General features: G+C 37.0%; 1 protein-coding gene across 1 annotated transcript in view; it reads left to right on the top strand.

Annotated features, from left to right (window-relative positions):
• Positions 1-11,402: 11,402 nt before the first annotated feature.
• LOC119543318 (inositol 1,4,5-triphosphate receptor associated 2) overlaps positions 11,403-23,894 on the top strand; it is a 121,480-nt gene continuing 108,988 nt past the window's right edge. Inside the window, exons 1-2 of the mRNA XM_037848108.1 lie at positions 11,403-11,922; positions 12,865-12,978. Of these exons, the coding sequence (XP_037704036.1) occupies positions 11,403-11,922; positions 12,865-12,978 (634 nt within the window). The remainder of the gene's footprint in view (positions 11,923-12,864; positions 12,979-23,894) is intronic.

Below are 23,894 nucleotides of genomic sequence, written 5' to 3'. Positions count from 1 at the left end.
CTGTCGCACACAGAATAAAAGTCAGTGTCCTTTCATTAATGCTTTGGCCTCATCTCCTGCTACTCTCACCCTTATTTGCTCCACAGCCACACTGGCCTCCTGGCTCTTTCCTGAACATTCCAGGCAAATTTGTCCCCCCGCCCCCAGCCCCCTGAGCCTGCCCTTCCTTCTGCCCGGCCTGCTTGTCCGCAGGTGTCGCTCGGCTGGCTCCTTCATCACCCTCTGGTCTTCACTCAAAGCCACTTCAGTGACCCTTCCTTGGCTACTCCATTAACCATTGCAGGCTTCCCCCAAACTTCCTCTTCATACCCCCATTATTTTTCTTTCTTTAGCATTTATCACTCTGTAGGATACTATATATTTTCAACAATTATATAAATTTTCTGTCTCCTCCTCTAAGAAGTAGGCTCAATGGAGGCTGAAAGTTTGTCTATGTTGCTCACTGTGTCTTTGTAGGACCCAATATTTGTCGAATGAATGAATTACAGTGGTGATGAAGATGATGAAAATATACAGACTGACAAGACAGATGTACATGATAGTGCCTGATTTTATACATATTGGTGATTGCTATTGTTAAAAAGAGTTATTTTATCTTCAATATTCCATCATCAAAAGCAGAGCTCTGTACTCAAAAACTACATTAAAATTGTAGACTGCTACAACTTTAACTTTTTTATTTTGTAACTTTAGAAAATTCCACAGTGATATATTTAAAATTATGATATAAAATATTACCATTTTATGATGCATGCATTATTTGAGCACCCCTTAGTAATTACAAAATGGAGCATAAAATTAATCATCTTATGATTTTTGGGTCATTGAATTTCAATTGGTTACCAGAAGAGGGTGCTACTGCTACACATTTTCATACCATGTTATAAAAGAATGATGTTTTGCTGAACTAAGAGGCAGGTTTCAATACTGTAAATGACATTATCTTACAAATCTAGGTTATATGATGAATAAGCCACCAAAAAGTATGAATTGGATTTTTGAAATCCATTTTTTCTCTTTTCTTTATTCATTTACTTAAATAGGTGATATTGTATATGAATATGATACAAGCAATATACAAAAAAATCAACTCTCCCTTCTATCGCCTCCCCTCCCACGTTTATCATTGTCTCCAGTTTCTTTTTCATTTAAGTACATGTGTGTTTTGCTTTGTGTGTTACGTGTTTTAAAATCAGAAACAGTTTAAGCACCATTTCATAAAGACCTTTTGTAAATTGATGAAATTGAAACCCTATTGAAAAATAACCAAAGGACACAAATAGAACAAAGAAATGGAAAAGCAAATGACTTCTAAAAACATGAAACCATATTCATAGTGAGAAAAATGCAAATTAAAATGGTGAGCTGATGTATTTCACCTAGCAGATTGGCAATGATCTACCAATTGTATTAATGGAGGCTGTAGAGAACCAAGTGAGCTCATATATTATTGGTGAGACTATAAATTGTCACACTGCTATGGAAGCCAACTTGATAATATCAAAATTTTAAAGAGAATATTTGTGGAGCTTTTTTTTCTTTTTAGTTATATTGGTATATTTGATTTAGCTGCATGTACTTAACCAGAAGGAAATGCCACATGGAGCTTAAAAATAAAAACAAAATATTCAAACTTTATGGGAGGTTTTGTGCCTTTTGTATAAGGTGGATGGGAACCACCTTTGGTTATATAAATTAACATGACAACTAACAGAATCAGAGAATGGAAATTTTATCGTAGAGTTTATCAGTTAAGTGCCTTAGGCACACTTTTTAGTTTTGTTTTGGTTGTTATTTTTTAATTATAAATGTTATTTTATTTTATTGTGGTAAAACATTTGTAACACAAAATTTGCCATTTTAACCATTTTTAAGTATGCAATTCAGTGACATAAATTACATTTACAATGTAGTGCTACCTTCATCACCATCCACTACCAAAACCTTTTCATTGCTCCAAACAGAATCTCTGTAACCATTAAGCAATAACTCCTCCTTTCCCCTGCCCCTGGCCCCTAACCTCTAATTTACTCTCAGTCCCTGTGAATTTGTTTATTCCAGATATTTCATTTAAGTGGAATCATTCAATATTTGTCCTTTAGTGTCTGGTTTGTTTCACTCAGCGTGTTTTCAAGGTTCATCCATGTTGTATGCATCAGAACTCAGTTCTTTTTTACAGCTGACTAACAATCCCATTGTGTGTGTATACCACATTGTTTTATCCGCTCATCCACTGATGGACATTTGGGTTGTTTCCACCTCTGTGCTACTGTGAATAAACACTGGTATACTGAAACTTATTTCAGTCCCTGTTTTCAATTCTTTGGGGCATATACCTAGGAGTGGAATTGCTGGGGCATGTGGTAATTCTATGTTTAACTTTTTGAATAATTACCAAATTAGGTACACTTTTTGGAAGGGGAGTCTGGAGAGAGATTAATTCCTGAAGGTGTGGTAGGGTCAAGGGAAACAACAAAGGGTACACGCCACCAGGGCTCCAGGAAGCCCCCGTGAAGGGGTAAGGCGGAAGAACCAGGTGAGGGCTGTCACTTTAGGAGACAGCCACCTGTCGGAGCTGTGGGAGAGCAGGAGCCATTGCCTGACCTAGGCCTGGCAGGGCGGGAGCCAGGAGCATTAACTCCCCAGCCTCTAGCTCTCCTGCCTACCTCTCTCCTCCTAGTGCTCCCTACCGGCCAAATCCAAAGGGAAACCAGGGGCAAGGGCACAGGATAGATGCAGTCAATGGAGATCAGGCTCCTGGGACACAGAGCAAGGATGGATCAATCTTGCTCTACTTCCAGAGTGTAACAGATGATTTTCATCCAGCACAATACGTATTTCAGGGCCTTGCTTCTTTTCCACCTCCCTCCAGGAAAACAAACAAACAAACAAATGAAAAACTATTGACAAGTTTTCTTTCAAAGTATCTACTTCTGTGTTACTTTTTGTTTTAGAATGGAATCCATAGATCACTAGAATTCTAATTCCTTTCTGCCTGGGATAGTAAATTTATGAAAACAGTGAAGACATTGCATTTGCTAATTAAAGTTTAATTAAAGGGAAGCAATTTAAAGACAATGACACCTAAAATATAAGCACACTACAGAGCACATAAGAAATAGTGCATTTTGCCTTGAGTGGGTTTTGGAAAAAAGATGCGTATTATGTTTGGTCATGCCTATACTGAAGGAGAAAGATCCCATTATCTGGCTTGGTTTGCTTTCTTTCCTCCCTTCCTTTCTGCTAATAATGGAACAGCTTTGCCTCCCTCTCCCCCATAAACACACACACATCAGCTTTTAGTTAGACAGAATGACTCCCTTGGATCCACCAGAGATTAATCCTGGAGGTCCAGCATATATTTAAAACTATGGACTTGATAGTCTAACAACATTGAAGATTGCAATACTTAAATCTGTCATTTAAACAGATTTTTTGGCCTATTGATAGGACAAGATTTAATTTCTTTGAAATGCCATTCTGAAGAGTGGCAACAGTCTCCCTTAGAGGTCTGATTACAAGAAGATAGTCGGCTGCTTTCAGGGCTGGCAGTTTTGGGAGCCTCGTCCCTCAATGTGTCTTAAAGGGAAACAACTTGGTGGTGACAGCCATGTTGTTATCAGTCTACCTACAGCATTACCGTCTTGGGTTTTTTTTTTGTAAAGTCTGCGTTTTATCCCTTTCTGCTCTCTTCCATGTGAACAAAACACCTGTCTGGCCTGGGAGACGCCGTCTGGGTAGAGACTGCATGGCCTGCTGCCTTGGGGGCAGGTACAGGGAGCACAGCTCCCCTGGTCCGGGGTCTGCCCTTCCCCTGTCAGCTCCCCGAAGGCAGAGGGCCTGTGGTGTGGGTGTTCTCTCAGCATCATCCCCAGGCAACTATTAAATAAGCAGTGAAATAACGTGTTGGTTCAGTTTGTTGCAGAACCTGTGGAATATCACGTTGAGATTATTCCTTTCACTATTCTGAGAATCACCGGGTATGATACACTCATTTGGGGCAGGAAGTAAGAGTATAATTTGCCAGACAGGTGATACGGTCTAGTGGATTCAGAATTTGAATATTATTTCTGGCTCCACCACTGGCTTCCTTTATGAATATGAGAGAAATCTCACTGGGTGTTGCTGGTTTCGGTATCTGTGGATTGATAAGATCCCAAGCATAGATGTTATAATAGATCAATTTCATGGGAAATTAAACAGAACAGAGCAAGTCTAATGAAAGGAATGGGTTAAGTAGTCATTTCTTTCAAAGCGCTATTTTGTGCTTTATGGGGACATCTCATATCTGCATAGATTGAAGAGTTTCAGAAAATACAGCAACCTATTGAACATTCCTGGGTGCTCTCAACATGCCAGCAGGATTCTGAGTGCTATGGGGCATTGTCTCATTTAATCCCTACAACAACCCAGGAGCTCATTCATGATACAGGTGCAGTTTTACAGATGAAGAAACTGAGAGTTAAGTAATTTGTCTAAGGTCACAAATCTAACAAGAGACAGAGCTGGAATTGGAACTAAGGTTCTCTGACCCCAGAGCCCCAGCTACCACACTGCTGCTCCCCAGGCTGTAAATGATGACCTGCAGGAATCAGAGCATATATAAAACTATGGATAGATTCCCAGAGCACGCCGGTGGAAAGGAAGAGATAAAATGGGGGAGAAAGTAGGAAATCTCCTAGGGACCACAACTGTGTGACTAGAGAAGCTCCATGGGTGTTAAGCAACACTAGCTCGTCCATTTTGAGGAAAAAAGTCCCAGCTGGCAGCCCTGGCTGCCTGGTCACTAGGTTTCAGGCTGTACATCTAGAATTCTGATTTTAGTTTGTCTTTTTGTTTCTTTTATGGTAGATTTTGTCCCAGATGAATATGGTTTCCCTGTCCCAACCAGTATTATTTCCTTGGCTAGGAAATGGCATCACAGAAGATTTCATTCATTTCTGAATCTGCCTCTTACCTTAACAAACCTATTTTCCCCTCTACTTCACAGCTACCTGCCTCTTCCCTCCTCCATCTTACCCCTCCTCCATCAGACCGCTTTCCCTGTGATGCCAAACCAGCCACAAGCTCCGTCTCACCACTGGGCTTTTACTGTGTCTCTTCCCACCTCAGGTTTGTCCAAGCCCCTGGTATCCAAAGCATTTTATTCTTTAAAGCACAGCTTATGTCCCACCTCCTTCATAAATGCTTCTTGACCCACATGGAACACTCTTTATCCTGACCTCCTGTGGAGCTGAATTTATTTACCACTTTTATACCTCTTTGCTTAATTATATATTTTGCATGATTTATTTACTGTCTCCAAAATCAGATACTGTCATATAAAGGACAGGGATGATATCATTAGTGTTTTAAAAGTCATATAGCTGGGGCTGGTGGGGGTGCAGTATGGAAACTACTTTCTGCATGATTTTTCTGCAAACCTTCAACTGCTCTAATTAAAAAAAAATCATATAGCTCTTGGCCCAATAAAAACCTATGAAATTTAATTCAAAAGCATGACTTTTCCTTCATCCTGTTTACAGAGAGAGAACGTTCTGGGTGATCTTTATTTCGTTGTTATGACTGTGGTGGGGGGGTTGATATACTCAAAGCTGCCATCTTCCTTCCTCCTGCAAATCTTTCCTCATCAACTCTACTCTCATCATCTGAGCTAGAGCCAAAGGCACAGGTGTAGCTAATCCAAGGCGTCCTCCCTGCAGCCTTTGTCTTTCACCTCACCCCGTGCCACTCCACAGAAATTTGCTCTACCCACATCACCTGATCCTGCAGCCTCTGGTCTTTCCCGTTTTCAGGAGATGGTTCTTGGAGTGCTGGTAAAGTGAAGTGGAAGTAAGATGGTGAGTTTCTTCCCAGAAAATAATTAAACTTTGGTGGATGCTGGTCCTTAGTCTTCTAAGGTCATGGAAGTATTGCTCTATTTGTTTCCAGAAAAGCAGTCCCAGATGTAAGCTGCTGTATTGTCTCCTCACCCCAACGCCAAGCTGTATATGCTTGTAGCAAATGAGCAAAACCCTGCAGAGATCCTTTAAAACTTAAAACAAATCTAGAAAGAAAGAAAAAAGAAACTGAAAAAGTAGGGGGAAAATGGGTAGCTGAAGAGTGATAAAGAGGTTTCCCAGAAGCATTGTTTTCACCACAAGCAAATCCTAGAATTGTTTTCAAAGGGCCTTTTGGATACTTGAAGTCCTTAACTGTTGCTTTCAGGTTTGGTCATTTTGGTGTGAGAGCTAGTGGGAAGTGATGACATTGTTCTGTAAACAGTAAGAATCTGGGAGAATCCAAATGTTTGGAGAAAGAGATTTATCTTAGGTCTTCTTCTTATCTCTGAGAAAAAAACTGGATGTCATAGAATAAGAACTGCAACAGAATAACACAGATGTATAAAGGTTGTCAGTTTTCAGATGCTTATGTGTGACTGTGCTATTTCAGGAATTGTTCCAGTAAGAGATATTTAAAATAAGGCTTGCTGTGACCAGTCCAAGAGCTTAATGTAACAAGGTTAAGTGAGTGGTGGGAGGAGAAGGTTCCATTTTATACCAGCTTGTATTTATTAATAATCAAAATGGTTTGCAGATGACAAACTTGCTAAGCTGTTACTAAATCTGGGACCTGTAGTTTGCAAATTATTTTGTTTAAGAGCTGCTATCATCTATCCTAGAGAGGGAAGGAAAAAGTGTTACTGTTTTATCAGATAAAGTAATAGTCACAAATAGACTAAAAACAGGGCAATATGGTAAATATAAAATTCACTGGTTATTTAGAAAACCATGCCCTGTCCTCCTCCTGGGCTCACCACAGAGCATTTTCTTGGGAAAAGTTTACTATTTTACTGAACAGGTGTTTTACCTTATGCTTTGATGAAGAGACAGCGGCATCTAATTGTTATTGAAGGTTTCTTTTGCCAAAAGGAATCCCTTGTTTATCTATCTATGCACATACATATACACATATATATTTAAATTTTGTACATACATTAATTACAGCTTTAAGCCACCAAGCAGGGCTTGCTTAGGTGAGTCATGAATGATTTGCCTGGAGTTCATAATTAAATAGTGGATGATTTTAAAAACAAACCTATCTCATCTAAAGCTTGAAAGTTCAATGCCCAAGAAATAACTATCAGTAAAGGTAGAAGAAATTAAAATGTTTGGTAAAGGAAAGAATTACATTATCAACATAATCTTTTTTGAAGCACAGTTTGATTCAGAAGGCTTTTTAAAGAGCTTTCTGAATCACTGAAATCTGTTTTTTCAAGGATGCTATTTTTGGACTTCTGTACAAATCTTATGCCTTTCTTTGCAGTAAAATTCAACTGTTTTTTAACACTTGAAGAATATGGACATTTATAAACACAAATTATGCTCCTGTGTTGTTTGTTTATAAATTTCTAAGGAAAATGAAATATTGTCTATGCTGTCCACACATGGTGAACTTATTCTAACCAATTTAAGACTCTTTTAGGAAATCAGAACAAATGCAGATTTCTGTAAATCTCAGAGGCTGCAAATGTCTGAAAGGTTAATGTTGAACTTTGCAGCTACATCTGTGATGAAAATTAGACATATAATTAATAACCTAACTTTAGGTAAGAAACAAATAAGACTTGTTTTTATAGATTATCGGAGCCTTTAATTATTGCATTATAGTTTTGGATCAGGGAGATGGTTTAAATGTGTTGATTCAAGAGTTTTTACTATATACGACAAGACAATCATGGCAATAATAACGAAGGGACTCCAGTCTACAAAAAAAGGCATAATTTAGTCAACAGGAGGGCTAAAGAAGGATTAGTTAAAATTATAGCTGGTTTAGATAATCTCCAACTTTTTTTTGATTTAAAAATAATTTTATTCTTTACTAGCATCTCTCATTTTTTAAAAAATTAAATTCAATTTTATTGAGATATATTCACATACCATACAGTCATCTAAGGTGTACAATCAACTGTTCACAGTACCATCATGTAGTCATGCCTACATCACCCCAATCTATTTTTGACCCTTTTCCTTACACCAGAAAGAATAAGAATAAGAAATAAAAGTAAAAAAGAACACACAAACTGTCCCCCCATCCCACCCTATTTTTCATTCAGTCTTTATTCCCGTTCATCTACTCATCCATCCATACACTGGATAAAGGGAGCATCTCTCATTTTTAATTTAAATTTTTACAGCGGCCACACATATAGATCACAAAATATCCTTTTTTAAAAACTATCTTAAAATATACAGTTCTGTAGTATTAATTACATTTGTGATATTGTGCTATCATCACCACTATTCATTACCAAAACTTTTTTTTATCACTTCACAAAGATACTCTGTATTCAATACACAGTAAGCAATAACTCCCCATTATACCCTTCTCCCTGCCCCAATCCTACCCTCTCATTCCTGATAACCTCTAAATTTCTAATCAATTTTCTCTAGATATTTCATATAAGTGGAAGCATACAATATTTGTCCTTTTGTATTTGGCTTATTTCAGTCAGCGTAAGATTTTCAAGATTCATCCACATTGTAGCATGCATCAGAATTTCTTTCCTTTTTTTTCTTTTTTTTTCCTCTTTCCTTTTTATGGCTGAATAATTTTCCATACTATGGATAAACCATGTTTTGTTTGTCCATTCATCAGCTGATGGACACTTGAGTTGCTTCCACCTTTTGCCTACTGTGAATAATGCTGTTGTGAACACGGGTGTACAAGTATTTGTTTGAGTCCCTGTTTTTAATTCTTGTGGGTATATACCAAGAGAAGGGATTGCCAGGTCATATGGTAATTCTATGTTTAACTTTTAGAGGAACCACTAAACTCTTTTCTTCTAACATTATTTTATATTACATTTAACTAATGTGACTCCAAGGAGAAATCCCTATAGCAAATTATAATTCCACTTTTTAATTTTCTGTTTAAAACCATGGATTTAACATACAATATGAATAGCATAATGTAGTACATGACACAATAAATACCCCCACATTTTTCCCTTTCTTCATTCCCAGGCTAGGGTAACTCCATAGTATATAGTCTCTTAGCTGCTGGCAACTTTTCTTCCTAGTGTGCAATTATTTATTTATTCGTAGGCTTTAAGGTTACCAGATTTAGCAAACAAAGATACAAAACTCCCAGTATGTCCCTTTGGGATACATTTATACTAAAAAATTAGTTTTTGTTTATCTGAAATTCAAATTTCACTGGGTGTCCTGTGTTTAGTCTGGCAACTCCAGTAGGCTTCCTTAATTCATATCTGTATCTTTGATAGACGACATGTTTTAAGAGAGCAGATGCTTTGTTTTGCTCATCATGCTATTCCCAGCACAGTGCCTAGGCTTAGTAGGTACTGACTTAAATAGCAATTGAAAATCTGAAGGGATGAATGATATGGAAAGTAGCTGAGGCTCAGAGAACTTAAAAGGAAAAGCAGTTCTTCCCTTGGGGATTTCTACAAGTGTACCATCTTTACAGAGTAAACATTGAATCCGATAAAACAGACAAATAAGAGGGAAATTCTTTTTAGAAGAGCAACCCTAAGCAATGGAGTCTCCTAGTCCAAGTAACTTGCAATTTTAAATTTTCAGCTCATGCTCTTTCAAAGATAGTCACTGCATAAAGCAAGTTAGGCTTGTATTTTCAAGTGTTGTGACAGATAATAGCTAATCTTTTCTACCAAGACCTAAAACTAAAAAAAGAGGTTTTGTCAGGAGAGAGATTTCCAAGCCAAACATGGAGAAGGTAGCACAAATTTTGAAATCTTTATCATCATATCTTATTTATTGAACTCCCACAGGTGTTCTGCTTTCTATTAGAAAGTGCACAAGTTAATCTTGTGAAGCTTTTCTAGCTCACAAAGAGCCTGGTCTTAAGTGTACTCTGTATACCTTATAAACCTTCATAAGGTTTAGCTTTTAACAGCCAAGAGGAACTCACTTAGGTAAATCACCAGAGTTAGAATACAGATGACAGAAGGAGAAAAATGCTTTGGAAAATCAAATAGAAACACATGTCTTATATGCTGGGAGCATTTATCCGGGTCTGTCACAGATGCCCCAAATACTATGCCTTTCACTGTGCTTGAACAGCTCCCACATCAGTGTTCAACGACATGGGGAGACGGGGTTGGGGTGGCTGAGGTCCCAGTTCCAGGACCTAATGGCTCCATGCCCAACCTGCGCCTCAATTCTGTGGTTCTAGCAGAGAAAAACCATATGCCCACATTGAGATCACTGACAGATCCGTAACCGGTCTTTTATAACTCTCTTTCCTTGGCATGGTAAAGTAACGTGTGTTCTTGCCATTTTATAACCACAGTCAGCTGTAGACTTGGAAGGGCAGGTCCTCTTCTCTGTTCCTTCTACTGTGTTGTGTTCGCAAGCGAATTCTCTTTCTCTCTCACTCCACTACTTCACTTCTTTCTTCTTTTTCTTTCCATTTTTTCTAGATTCCAGTTATAGCTCTTTTAAAATTTCTGTATACTTTATTCATTCTCTATTATAGGATTTTTAAAAAAAGATCTATGAATGGAAATTTTTAAAATCCTAAAAATCATAACTTTCAAATTCTTTGGCTAGACTATTTTAAATTGTGCCACTTTTGGCAAAATCTTGGATTTATTTCTGAATTCCATGATTTCTATCTGATGAGAAGTGAGATTGTGCCTTTTGTCATTAAATAAAATTTTGCTGGAGTCAGGCGTACTTTAGTCCAAATCTTAGAGCTGTGACTGTCCATAAGTTACCCCACCTCTTCAGGCCTCAGTTTCCCTATCTGTAAAAAGGGGATATTTCCATATCTCCAATATGGTTTATGTGAAGTTTAGACATAATATATGTAAAATGCCCAATGTAGGGTTTGGTTAGTAAGTTCCCAATAGATGAGAGCCTGAATGGTGCCCATGCTATGTACTCAAATGGGAGCTGTTAGCATCCTCACCACCATCACCATATTTGATACACTGTTGTAGATGAAAAGCCTTGCAAATAAGAATATGGCCTCTGCAGCTGGATTGTCTCGGTTCAAATTTGGATTCTGACACTCATCTGGTGTGACTTTGGTCAAGTCCCTTGTTCTCTTTCTGCCTGAGAATAGGGGTCACAGTAATGCTTACCTTTCAGAGTTATTTTGAGGATGAAATGGGTTAATACATATGAAGAACTTAGCACCATGTCTGGGAAGTAAGTACTTTATAAATGCTAGCTGTTTTTATTTTATGGAAATCTGAGAGCCAAGTCAAATAGAGAGTTGTATGAAGCACTGGACATCTTGTCTTGATCTCTCCAAAGTCAATTTAGAATAAATAGCCTATCGCTAAATTATTGTTAGGACAATACTCAGTACTAAATACATGCCACTTTTGCCTGTATTTTAGCCACTTCATCTGTATAATTAGAGTGAAATCAACAATGGCTTCTGCAAGGAAAGTAACGGAGAAGCGGCATAACCCCGTGGAAAGCATTTGCAGAAAAATCAGAGCCATCCAAGAGGGAGAAGCAATTTCAAATCCTATTCGACAAATTATCAAATACCGATCTAGCAGTTTTGATAGTCCACAGACTAACACCAAGAAACGTTTTGAAGAGGTACTAAAGAAAATGATAGCTGCTCACATTCCTAAGCCTCACACTAATTTCTCGAGTACTGAAGAAGATGGTGCCTTCATTTCATCTCCTCAAGTAGTGTCTCCGAGAACTCTGCCGGTGTCCCATGTCACTTCTCCTGAGAATGCACAGTGCTCCCAGTACACGTCTTTGACATCACAGATCAGAAAAGTGGAGTTCTTCTCCAACAAGGATTTGAAAAACTTTTGTAGCAAAAACGATTTTAGTACCTTAACACTTGACTTTGATTCCACTTCTGGTCGAAGTTCTGAATTTTTTACCTCTCAGGATTCAGAAGTGAAAAATTTATGTCTGAACGAAGAAGGTAAATATTCTTTCTTGACTGTTTATCCAATAAAGCAATGAACATATCTAATTTTAGAATACCCAAATTAAAAACAAATCCACATTATTAAAGTTTAGTTGGAAAAATCGACCTTTCCTTTTCTGGTTTTAGTATGTTTTTTTCTCTTTTTTCCCCTCTTAAATTAAAAAAACAAACAAACAAAAAAAAAACGTGAAATACGGGTACTTTTATGTTCTTAACTTCAAATATGAATGATAAATCTGGATTGTATTTATAATCATAACCATGTGCTATTTCTCTATTGACCTGAAAACAAACTTTTTTTGTGACCAAACTAGATTATCACGAGAGAAATAGCTAGATACAGGGGTGTTACAATTCATACAGTTCTCAGCTGACTTGCTGAAAACTACCATTTTAGCATTTCTTTGCATAGGGTAAAATATGTGTTTGTAAGAATCTATATATTCCACTGCAGGAACCAATAAGGTAGTCCAGGGGAGGATGTAAATTTTGCAGGCCAATTGAAATTTGAAGAACTCTAGTTAGGGGATTACCTATAGAGTCTCATATGTGATAGGCACAGAAAACAAAACAATATAAAATTATACATTTTCTGTAAAACTAGTTTCTGCTTCTCCCCTAATTTTCTTTAAAATGTTTCTATTTGTGTTAAACTATTTGCTGTATCATAGCATGCTTTAAATATTACAGGGCAAAAAATGGTAATTTTCCTCTCCTTCAAACCTCCTTTCCCCTGCCATTTAAAAGTAAAAGGGATCATGAACAACAGGGTAACTTTCAAGGCATCTTCTTTGATGTCATATTCAAGTTAAGTAACCAGTATTTGGGGCTGCTGCTTATTAAAATGTGTTTTCTTTGTTAAAATTAAACCCAAAAACTGTCAGCTAATCATAGCTCAGGAAAGCATCTGGATTTGCAAACTTTTTCTTTTAATAGGATGGAAACTAGGAACTGATGATGACAAAGTAGATACAACATGCAGCATCAACAGGAAGTGTGAAGAAGAGTTAGTCACAAGTATTTTTCATGTGTGTGACATAAAACAAAGAGGTAAGTTGAAAATTGTTTGTTCAAATGATTGCTAGTACTCACCAAGTCTTCAATACTTTCCATTGCGAAAGGGAAGTGGCTTGTGTGCAGGGCTCTGTGTGTGTCTGTGCTACACACATGGTGGATGTAACCTAATTTGGAAGTAAGGATGGCTGTTTAGATCTTGTTTCATTCATTTTAATTTCTGTGTATCTCTTTCGCATATCTTATAGGTGACTTGGCATGACTTGATTGAGCATATCAGCTGATTTACTAGTTCTAATCAGTAGACTGGAAATAGTTACATTACCTAGGTGTTAGTTACCCCACAAGAAATACATGTATCAAATGTATAAAACTTCTATACAAGTTTAGCTCAAAATCTGTAGACAATTTTAGATTTTATTTTCACGTCTGTCTTTTTAAGATCAAAAAATCTCCACAAGTAATTTTTAGTACATTAATAATTCCTGCTCATTGTATTAAAATTAGTAATATGTGGATATGCAAAAGGATGGAAAAAATCATCAGTAATCTTATTTTCCTGAGTAACCATTGTTAGTGATTTTTTGTGTATTTTTCCAAAATTTTCCCGGTGAATATGGTTCTCTTGTATTTGGATTATTAAAAAGTTTATTATAGAATATTTCAAACATTTATAGAAATATAGAGAAATAGTGTAAAGACCCCTTATGCATGTGTCATAACCGATTATGTCTCACCTTTAACCCATCCATTTTTTTTCTCTTTCACTGTGGGTTTTTGCAGGCAACAAAAGACTTAGTGTTATTTTACTGAAAATATTTCTGAAAGATAGACTCTGATTTTGATTTTAAACACAATTACGATGCCATTACCATGACTAAATTTAACATAATTTCTCACTATATATCTAGTCAGTGTTCAAATTTCCTCATCTGTGCCATATGTAGTTTTTAAAAACAGTTTTATCATTTGAATCAATACCCAAGAGGGTTTTGTTTATTGCAATTTGTTGTCTGGCTTATTTCTATGGCCCCTCTCCGTCTGTTTTGTTTACATTTTATTTGCGAAACAAATTGGTTCTTTTATCCCATAGTATTTTCCACAGTATGAATTCTAGTGATGGCGTGCCTATAATAAAATTTAATGGTCCCTATATTTAGAGGTTTGATCGGATTCAAATTTCATTTTGGGGGCAAGAATACTTCATAGATGGTGTTCCATATTTTCATCAGAAAGCAACTGTTGATGATAAAGGCCTAGATCTATTCTTTCATTAAGTGTTGCAAATGGTGATATTCTATCATTCCTTCCTAATTTATCAGCCGTAATATGTCTGTGAAAAGAAACTCCAAGCTGCTTATCAACTATTTGGCTATCCAGAGTCTGATTTCCTAAAGGAGAGGCAGGATAAAAGCTTGATTCTTTCTTTTATCAACAAGTTTTTAAACAATAAGTTAATCTCTAATAACCTCCAAAGATGACCAGTGAAGTTTTGTGTGTATATTATTTTGAATTTATGATTTTAACTATTGTGATTATTATTCTTACTGATGCTCAAATTTTCCCGTCATTAGATGGTGGGAGCCTTTTCATGTTGGCTACTGAGTCTCTCTCTCTTCCTCTCTTCCTTTCTTCCTTCTTTTTTCCTGCCTTCATTCCTCCCTCCCTCACTCCTTCCCTCCCCTTTTTCCTCCCTTCCTCCCTTCCTCCTTTCCTTCCTTCCTCCTTTCCTTCCTTCCTCCTTCTCTCCTTCCCTTCCTTCCTTCCTTTTTCTTTTTCTTTTCTTTTCTTTCTCTCTCTCCCCCTTTCTTTCTTTAACTTTTCATTTTAATGTAATTCCAATCTAACAGAAAAGTTGTAAGAAAAGTACAAATAATTTGCCTATTTCCTTTACCCAGGTGCACCAATTATTTGCATTTTGTTTATCATTCAGGGATTCTGTTTCTGAGCCACTTGAGAGTAAGTTACAGATAGTGTGCCTCTTTAAGTACTTCAAAGTACTTCAGTATGTATTTTCCATAAGCAAGAACTTACATAACCGGAGTACAGTGATCAAAATCAGGAAATTTAACATTGATTTAATACTATCATCTAATCAATATTTCTCTATTCAAATTTTGTCAGTTGTCCTAATAATGTTCTTTATAGCTTTTTGTTTCCTGGTCCAGGATCCAATCCAGAATGACACATTGCATTTAGTTGTTACATTTCTTTAGTCTCTATTAATCTTGGACAGCTCCTCAGACTCCTTTATGACCTTGAAATTTTTGAAGAGTACAGGCTAGTTACTTTGTAGAATGTCTAATATTTCCTATTGATTCAATACAGGTTACACATTTATTTTGCTTGTGTTAATTCTTTTTATGTTTTTTTTTAAATTCAGTTTTATTGAGACATATTCACATACCATACAGTCATCCATAGTGTACAATCAACTGTTCACAGTACCATCATATAGTTGTGCATTCATCACCAGAATCAACTTTTGAACATTTTCCTTACTCCCAAAAAGGGTAAAAATAAGAATAAAAATAAAAGTAAAAAAGAACACCCAAAGCATTCCATCCGCCCCATCCCACCCTATTTTTCATTTAGTTTTTGTCCCCATTTTTCTACTAATCCATCCATACACGGGATAAAGGGGGTGTGATCCACAAGGCTTTCACAATCACACTGTCACACAATGTAAGCTACATAGTTATACAATCGTCTGCAAGAGTCAAGGCTACTGGATTGTGGTTCAACAGTTTCAGGTTATTTCCTTCTAGCTATTCCAATACACTAAAAACTAAAAAGAGATATCTATATAGAGCATAAGAATGCTCTCCAGGGTGACCTCTCAACTCTTTTTGAAATCTCTCAGCCACTGAAACTTTATTTTGTTTCATTTCACATCCCCCTTCAAGAAGATTTTATCAGTCCCACAATGCCGAGTCCAGGCTCATCCCCAGGAGTGATATCCTGTATTGCCAGGGAGATTTACACCCCTGGGAGTCAGGTACCATGTAGAGGGAAGGGCATTGAGTTCACCTGCCAAGTGGGCTTATATATATAGAGAGAGAGGCCACATCTGAATGACAGTTTCTCTGGGGGAGACTCTCAAGCACAAGTCTGAGTAGGCTTAGCCTTTCCTTTGCAGTAACGAGCTTCATAAGGGTAAGCCCCAAGATCGAGGGCTCGCCCTATTAAATTGTTACTCTTCAATGTTTGTGAGAGTATCAGTAATGACACAGGTGGGGAAGTCTAACATTTCCACATTTCCACCCTGTTCTTCAGGGGGGCCCTGCAAAAATATTTTATTCTCTCCCCAAATTACTTTGGGATATATTGGGATTTTGCACTAACCTGTACAAACCTACCAGATCTCACTTCCTATTCAAAGTTCCATGTAATTATGGTGTTTGAATAAACTGACCAGACAAGTTAAATTATTTAGTTTGCTGCAGAAAATATAGATTCTGCACCAAATAAATATCTCTTCCCTTGGTTTCACATGGAAGTTGAAGTTTTAAACAGTCAATAACATCCTTTACCCTTTGGTCTGATTTGCCTTAGTCATAACCAGATCTGCTTCATTCATATCTCTAATTGAAGTCTGAAGTCTTTTTCACTTCTTTAACAGTTGCTGTATGAGGCAATACTGACATTCATAGCTTCTGAGCTCAAGCTCTGAGTTTCAGGTGTCACACAGATGCCCAAAGTTCCAGAGACTGACCAGGTTATACACAAAGAGCTCAGCATTTCAGAATTTGGAGATAACCATTACAACTCAGGAACAGATGTGACTGCTGTAAGAGCTTACAATCTTGGAACCATTGCAATGAGCATTCCCCTGATAAACTGTGCTCTAAGATTCGATTTTCAGACTTCACACATAGTTAATCCATATTAATGAGGCATCATAGTGTTTGTCTTTTTGTTTCTGACGTACTTCACTCAAAATGCTGTGCTCGAGATCCATTTACCTAGTTGCGTGTCTCACAGCTTCATTCCTTCTTGCAGCTGCTCACTCTTTTATCATATGCATACACTACAATTTACCATTCTATTCATCAGTTGATATACCCTTAGGCCACCTCCATCCATTGCAAATTGTGAATACTGCCACCATAAACACCAGTGTGCAAATGTCCATTCATGTCCCTGTTCTCAGATCTTCCAAGTATATACCCTAGAATGAGGTTGTAGGATCTTAAGGCACCCACATGCTTAGCTTCTTGTGGAGCCCCTACACTGTTCTCCATATAGGCTACACCATTCTACTTCCCGACCAACAGTAAATAGGTACATCCCTCTCCATGTTTTCTCCAGCACTTGCATCCCTCTGTTTATATTTTCCCTTCAATTTTGTAGAGATATGTTCATATGCCATAAAATTATCCACAATGTACAATCAATTGTTCACAGTATCATCATATAGTTGTGCATTCACCACCACAATCAGCACTTGAACATATTCATTACTCCAAAAAAATTTAAAAAAGAATAATAAAAAGATATATAATACAATAGTAAGGTCAGACAACAACACCACTAGCAAGAACCCCATACCCCTCCCTTATATCCCTCTCTCATAGACATTTAGCTTTGGTATATTACCTTTGTTACATTTGATGGAAGCATATTACAATGTTACCATTAACCATAGACCCCAGTTTGCATTGATTATATTTTTTCCCCAATACCACCCCTTTTTCAACACCTTGAGAGTTGGCATTCATTTGTAAAACATTTTTATATTTGTATGTTTAGTCACCATCATTGACCATTCTAGGTCTCACTTAGTTACACAGTTCCAGTCTTTATCGTCTATCTTTCCTTCTGGTGTCATACATGCCCCTAGCCTTCCTCTTTTAGCTTTACTCACAGACATCTATGTTCAGTGTACCTACAATTTTGTGCTACCATCACACAGTATTATGCTATCCATTTCTGGAGCTATGCAATCAATCCTATTGAACATTCTATACTCCTTCAGCATCAAATGCCCTATGTCTACCCTTTTTCCATCTCCTGATAACCTGTGTTCTCAGTTTTAATCTCCAAGTTTGCCCATTAATGTTAGTTCATATTAGTGAGACCATATAGTATTTGTCCTTTTGTTTCTGGCTAACTTCATTCAACATAATGTCTTCAAGGTTCATCCATGTTGTTATATGTTCCATGACTTTGATCTGTCTTACAGCTGTGTAATATACTGACATGTGTATATACCACCATTTGTTTATCTGCTTGTCCATTGATGGACATTTGGGCTGTTTCCATCTCTTGGCAATTGTGAATAATGCTGCTATAAATATCAGTTTACAAATGTCCTTTTGTGTCTTACATTTCAGTTCCTCTGAGTATATACCTAATAATGGAATTGCTGGATCATATGGAGGTTCTATACTTAGTTTCCTGAGGTATTGCCACATTACCTTCCAGAGTGGCTGCACCATTCTACATTCCCACCAACAATGAATAAGTGTGCCTCTTTCTTCACATCCTCTCCAGCACTTCTAATTTTTTTTTAATGGCTGTTCTAGTAGATATGAGATGATATCTCATTGTGGTTTTGATATGCATTTCCATAATAGCCAGTGAAGTTGAGCATCTTTTCATATGTTTTTGAGCCATTTCTGTTTCCTCTTCAGAAAGTGTCTATCAATGTCTTTTGCCCATTTTTAAATTGGGTTGTTTGTCTTTCTACTGTTGAATTGTAGGATCTCTTTATATATTCTGGATATTAAACCATTATCTAATTTATAGTTACCAAATAGTGTCTCCCATTGCATAGGCTGCCTTTTTACTTTTCTGGCAAAGTCCTTTGATATACAAAAGTGTTTAATTTTGAGGCAATCCCATTTATCTATTCCTTCTTTGGTTGCTCATGCTTTGTGTGTAAGTTCTAGGAAACCACCTCCTATCACAAGATCTTTACAATATTGCCTAAATTTTCTTTTAAAAGTCTTATGGTATTAGCACTAATGCTTAGGTCTTTGATCCATTTTGAGTTAGTTTTTCTATAAGGTATGAGATAGGAGTCCTCTTTCATTCTCTTGGATATGGATATCCAGTTCTCCAAACCCATTTATTGAAGAGGCTGCTCTGTCCTAGTTACATTGGCTTGAATGCCTTATCAAAGATCAACTGTCCATAGATGAGAGGGTCTATTTTTGAACACTCAATTTGATTTGGTCGGCTTTTCTATCCTTATGCCAGTACCATGCTGTTTTGACCACTGTAGCTTTGTAATATGTTTCAAAGTCAGGTAGTGTGAGACCCTTCACTTCCTTCCTTTTTCTCAAGATATTTTTGGCTATTCAGGACACCCTCCCCTTCCAAATACATTTGGTTATTGGTTTTTCCATTTCTGCAAAGTAAGTTGTTGGGATTTTAATTTTAACTGCCTGTTTTGGCAGTTTTTCCCTAGGCTCTGGGTTCTGGTTCTGAAGGGAAAGCTGGGCCCCACCTCCTTACTCTTAGGGAAGATACACCCTCTAGAGATTTATTGTCTGCATTTGAATAGTCTTCTCTGTCTCTGTTATCTCCACCCCAGTCTGGGTTGAGGGCTGGTAACTGAAAATGGCTGAGTCTCTCTCCACTGAAAATGGCTGCAGCTCTCTCCTCAGCCCCTCAGGTTGAGAGAGAAAAAAATGGACAGAAAGCCCCTTTTGGAGACAGTACACATCCCCCCAGTTTCACTCATCAGCCAGGGGTAACACCCGGTCTTCTGGGCCCTCCCTCCCAGTACAGATGAGTCTTATGGTTCTTTAAGGTCAGTCTCACTAAAAGCCTCTGTCTGCTTGTTGGGTATTTGTAGCTTGTATTCAGCAGTCCACATTTGTTAATTAAGACCCCAGTTGGAGCTCAGCCGAACTATATTAGCTTGCTCAGAGAGTGCTATTAGTTTCTAGCACAGTGAGGTTTTGCAGCAAAGCCTGCCATGGTGGGAGGGGGCTCTTAGTGCAGTTCTGCAGCTTTTACTTACAGATTCTATGCTGTGATCTCAGGCATTCCTCCCAATCCAGGTTGGTGTATGATGTATGGACAGTAATGGTTGTTCCCCAGCAGTTATTCCAAATTATTTACTAGTTGTTCCTTGTTGTTTATTACTTGTTCCAGGGAACTAACTAAATTCCACTCCTCTCTATGCCACCATCTTGCCCTTCCTCCACCTTTTGTTTCTTTTTCTTGCCTAATTTCTCTAGCTAGAACTTCCAGCACAGTTTTGAAGAACAATGGTGACAGTGTGCATTCCCTGTCTTATTCCTGATCTTAGAGGGAAAGCTTTCAGTCTTTCCGCATTGAGTATGATGTTAGCTGTGGGTTTTTCATATATTGCCTTTATCATATTGATAAAGTTCCCTTCTATTCTTATCCTTTAAAGTGTTTTCATCAAGAAAGGATAGTGAATTTTATCAGATGCCTTTTCTGCTTCAATTGAGATGATCCTGTGGTTCTTTTGCTTTGATTTATTGATGTGGTATATTACATTAATTGATTTTCTTGTGTCGAACCAGCCTTGCATACCTGGGATAAATCCCACCTGGTTGTAGTGTATAATTCTTTTAATGTACTGCTGGATTTAATTTATGAGTACTTTGTTGAGGATTTTTGCATCTATATTCATTAAAGAGATTGGTCTATAATTTTCTTTTTTTGTAGTGTCTTTCTCTGACTTTGGTATTAGGGTGATTTTGGCTTCATAGAATGAGTTCAATTTTTTTGAAGAGTTTGAGCAGGATTGGTACTAATTCTTTTTTGAATGCTTGGTGGAGTTCATACATGAAGCCATCTGGTCCTGGGCTTTTCTTTTTTGTGAACTTTTTGATGACTGACTCAGTCTCTTTATTTGTGATTGGTTTGTTGAGGTCATCTATTTCTTCATGAGTCAGTGTTGGTTTTTCATGCTTTTCTAGGAAGTTGTCCATTTTGATTAAGTTGTCTAGTTTGTTAGCATATATTTGCTCTTAGTATCTTCTTCTTATCTCCTTTATTTCTGCAAGGTCAGTAGTTATGACCCCTTTCCCATTTCTGATTGTATTTATTTGCATCTGCTCTCTCTCTCTCTTTTTTTTTTTTCCTTTTTCTTTTTTAGCCTAGCTAAGGGTTCATCGATTTTATTGATTTTCTGAAAGAATCAATTTCTGGCTTTGTTGATTCTCTCTATTGTTTTCCTGGTCTCAATTTCATTAGTTTCTTCTCTAATCTTTGTTATTTCTTTACTTCTGTTTCCTTTGGGGTTAGTTTGCTATTCTTTCTTTAGTTCTTCCAGGTGAATAGTTAATTCCTCAAATTTTGCTTTCTTCTCTTTTTATATAGGCATTTAGAGCAATAATTTTCCCTCTCAGCACTACCTTTGCTGCATCCCATAAGTTTTGATATATCGTGTTTTCATTGTCATTTGCCTCAAGGTATTTACTAATATCTCTTGTAATTTCTTTCTTTCCCCACAGGTTTTCTAGGAGGTTTTCATTTAGCCTCTATATATTTGTGAATTTTCCAACCTTCTGCCTGTTACTGAAAACTTCATTCCATTGTGATCTGAGAAAGTGTTTTGTGTAATATCAATACTTTTAAATTTGTTGAGATTTGCTTTGTGACACAACCTATGGTATATCCTAGAGAATAATCCATGAGCACTTGAGAAAAGTTTGTATCCTGCTGTTGTAAGAGGTAGTGTTCCATAAATGTCTGTCAAGTTAAGTCCATTTATCGTACAATTCAGCATCTCTGTTCCCTTATTGATCCCTTGTCTTGATTTTCTATCTATTGATAAGAGCAGTGTATCAAAGTCTCCAACTATTATTGTAGAGATATCTACTTCTCCCTTCAGTGTTGTCAGTGTTTACCTCATGTATTTTGGGGAACTTTGGCTCAGTGAATAAATATTTATGATTGTTATGTTTTCTTGATGAATTGCCCCTTTTAATAATATATAGTGCCCTTCTTTGTCTCTCTTAATTGTTTTACATGTGAAGTCTAATTTGTCTGATATTACTATAGCTACTCCCGCTTTTTTCTGGTGGTTGTTTGCATGAAATATCTTTTTACAACCTTTCATTTTTCAGCATATTTTTGTCCTTGTGTCTAAAGTGCATTTCTTGTAGACAGCATATAGATGGGTCCTGCTTTTTGGTCCAGTCTGCCAATCTATATATTTTTATTGGGGAGTTTAATCAATTAACATCTAGCGTTATTACTGTAAGGGCAGTAATTTCTTCTACCATTTTGTCTTTGGGATTTCATATGTCATATCTTATTTCTTCTCTCTCTCCTTTTACCCTTCCTGATAGTCCTCACTTCTACACTCTTCTACAAACCTCTCTCTCCTGTATTTTCCTATCAGCCTGTAGCACTCCCTTTAGTATTTCTTGTAGTGCATGTCTCTTATTCACAAACTCTCTCAATGTCTGTTTGTCTGAAAATATTTTAATCTCTCCCTCATTTTTTTTGCTTGGATTTTTTTTTTTTTAATTGAGGTTGTTCACATACCATTCAATTATCCAAAGATCCAAAGGGTACAATCAGGTGCCCACGGTACCAACATACAGCTGTGCATACATCAACACAATTAATTTTCTTGAATTTTTAGAACATTTTCATTACTTCAGAAAAGAAATAAAGACAAAAAAGGAAACTGATATCCTCCCATACCCCTCACCCCCCCCCACTCCATTATTGACTCATAGTATTGGTATAGTACATTTGTTACTGTTGATGAAAGAATGTTAAAATACTGTTAACTGTAGTACATAGTTTTCAATAGGTATATTTTTTTCCCTATATGCCCCTCTATCATTAACTTCTAGCTATAGTGTCATACATTTGTTCTAGTTCATGAGAGAGATTTCAAATGTTTGTACAATTAATCATGGACATTGCCCACCACAGGATTCACTATTTTATACATTCCCATCTTTCAACCTCCAACTTTTCTTCTGGTGACAAACATGACTCTGAGCTTCCCCTTTCTACCACATTCACACACTGTTCAACACTGTTAGTTATTCTAACAATAACATGCTGTCATCAACTTTGTCCAATCCTAAACATTTATGTTCAACCTAGTTGAACATCTGCTCATAATAAGCAACTGCTCCCCATTATTTAGCCTCATTCTATATCCTGGTAACTTATAGTTCATGTCTATGAGTTTACATATTATAATTAGCTCACATCAGTGAGACTATGCAATATTTGTCCTTATGTGTCTGACTTATTTCACTTAATATAAGTGTCCTCAAGGTTTCTTCATCAATCCATTTTTTTAAAGACAGTTTTGTTCACACACCATACATTCTGTCCTAAGTAAACAATTGATGGTTCCCTGTACAGTCACATATTTATGTATTCACCACCATCACCACTATCTATATAAGGACATCTCCATTTCTTCCAAAAAGGAGAAGGAAGGGTGAAAGAGGTAGAGAGACAAAAGAGAAAGAAAAAAGAAAGAGAAAAAAAATGAAAAAAAAAACAATGATGGCTAGGAAGCAACAAAAAGAAAGATAGCAATTAAACTAAAGTAGAATAGAGAGTCAGACAATGTCACCAATGCCAAGAGTCCCATAGCTCTCCTTTATGTCCCCCTCTTATATGCATTTAGCTTTGGTATATTGCCTTTATTACATTAAAGAAAGCATAATACAATGTTTCTGTTAACTACAGTCTCCAGGCTGCATTGATTGTATTTTTCCCCCAATACCACCCTATTTGTAACACCTTGCAAGGTTGACATTCATTTGTTCTCCCTCATGTAAAAACATATTTGTACATATTATCACAATTGTTGAGCACTCTAGGTTTCACTGAGTTAAACAGTTCCAGTCTTTATCTTTCCTCTTTTCCTCTGGTGTCCTGCATGTTCCTAATCTTCCTCTTTCAGCTGTACTCATGGTCATCTTTGTTCAGTGTACTTACATTGCTGTGCTACTGTCACCCAAAATTGTGTTCCAAACCTCACT

Source organism: Choloepus didactylus, chromosome 8 (assembly GCF_015220235.1).
Source record: "Choloepus didactylus isolate mChoDid1 chromosome 8, mChoDid1.pri, whole genome shotgun sequence".
Classification (NCBI taxonomy): Eukaryota; Metazoa; Chordata; class Mammalia; order Pilosa; family Megalonychidae; genus Choloepus; species Choloepus didactylus.
Note: the sequence above shows the minus strand (reverse complement) of the source record. Positions and strands in the feature narration are given on the sequence as shown.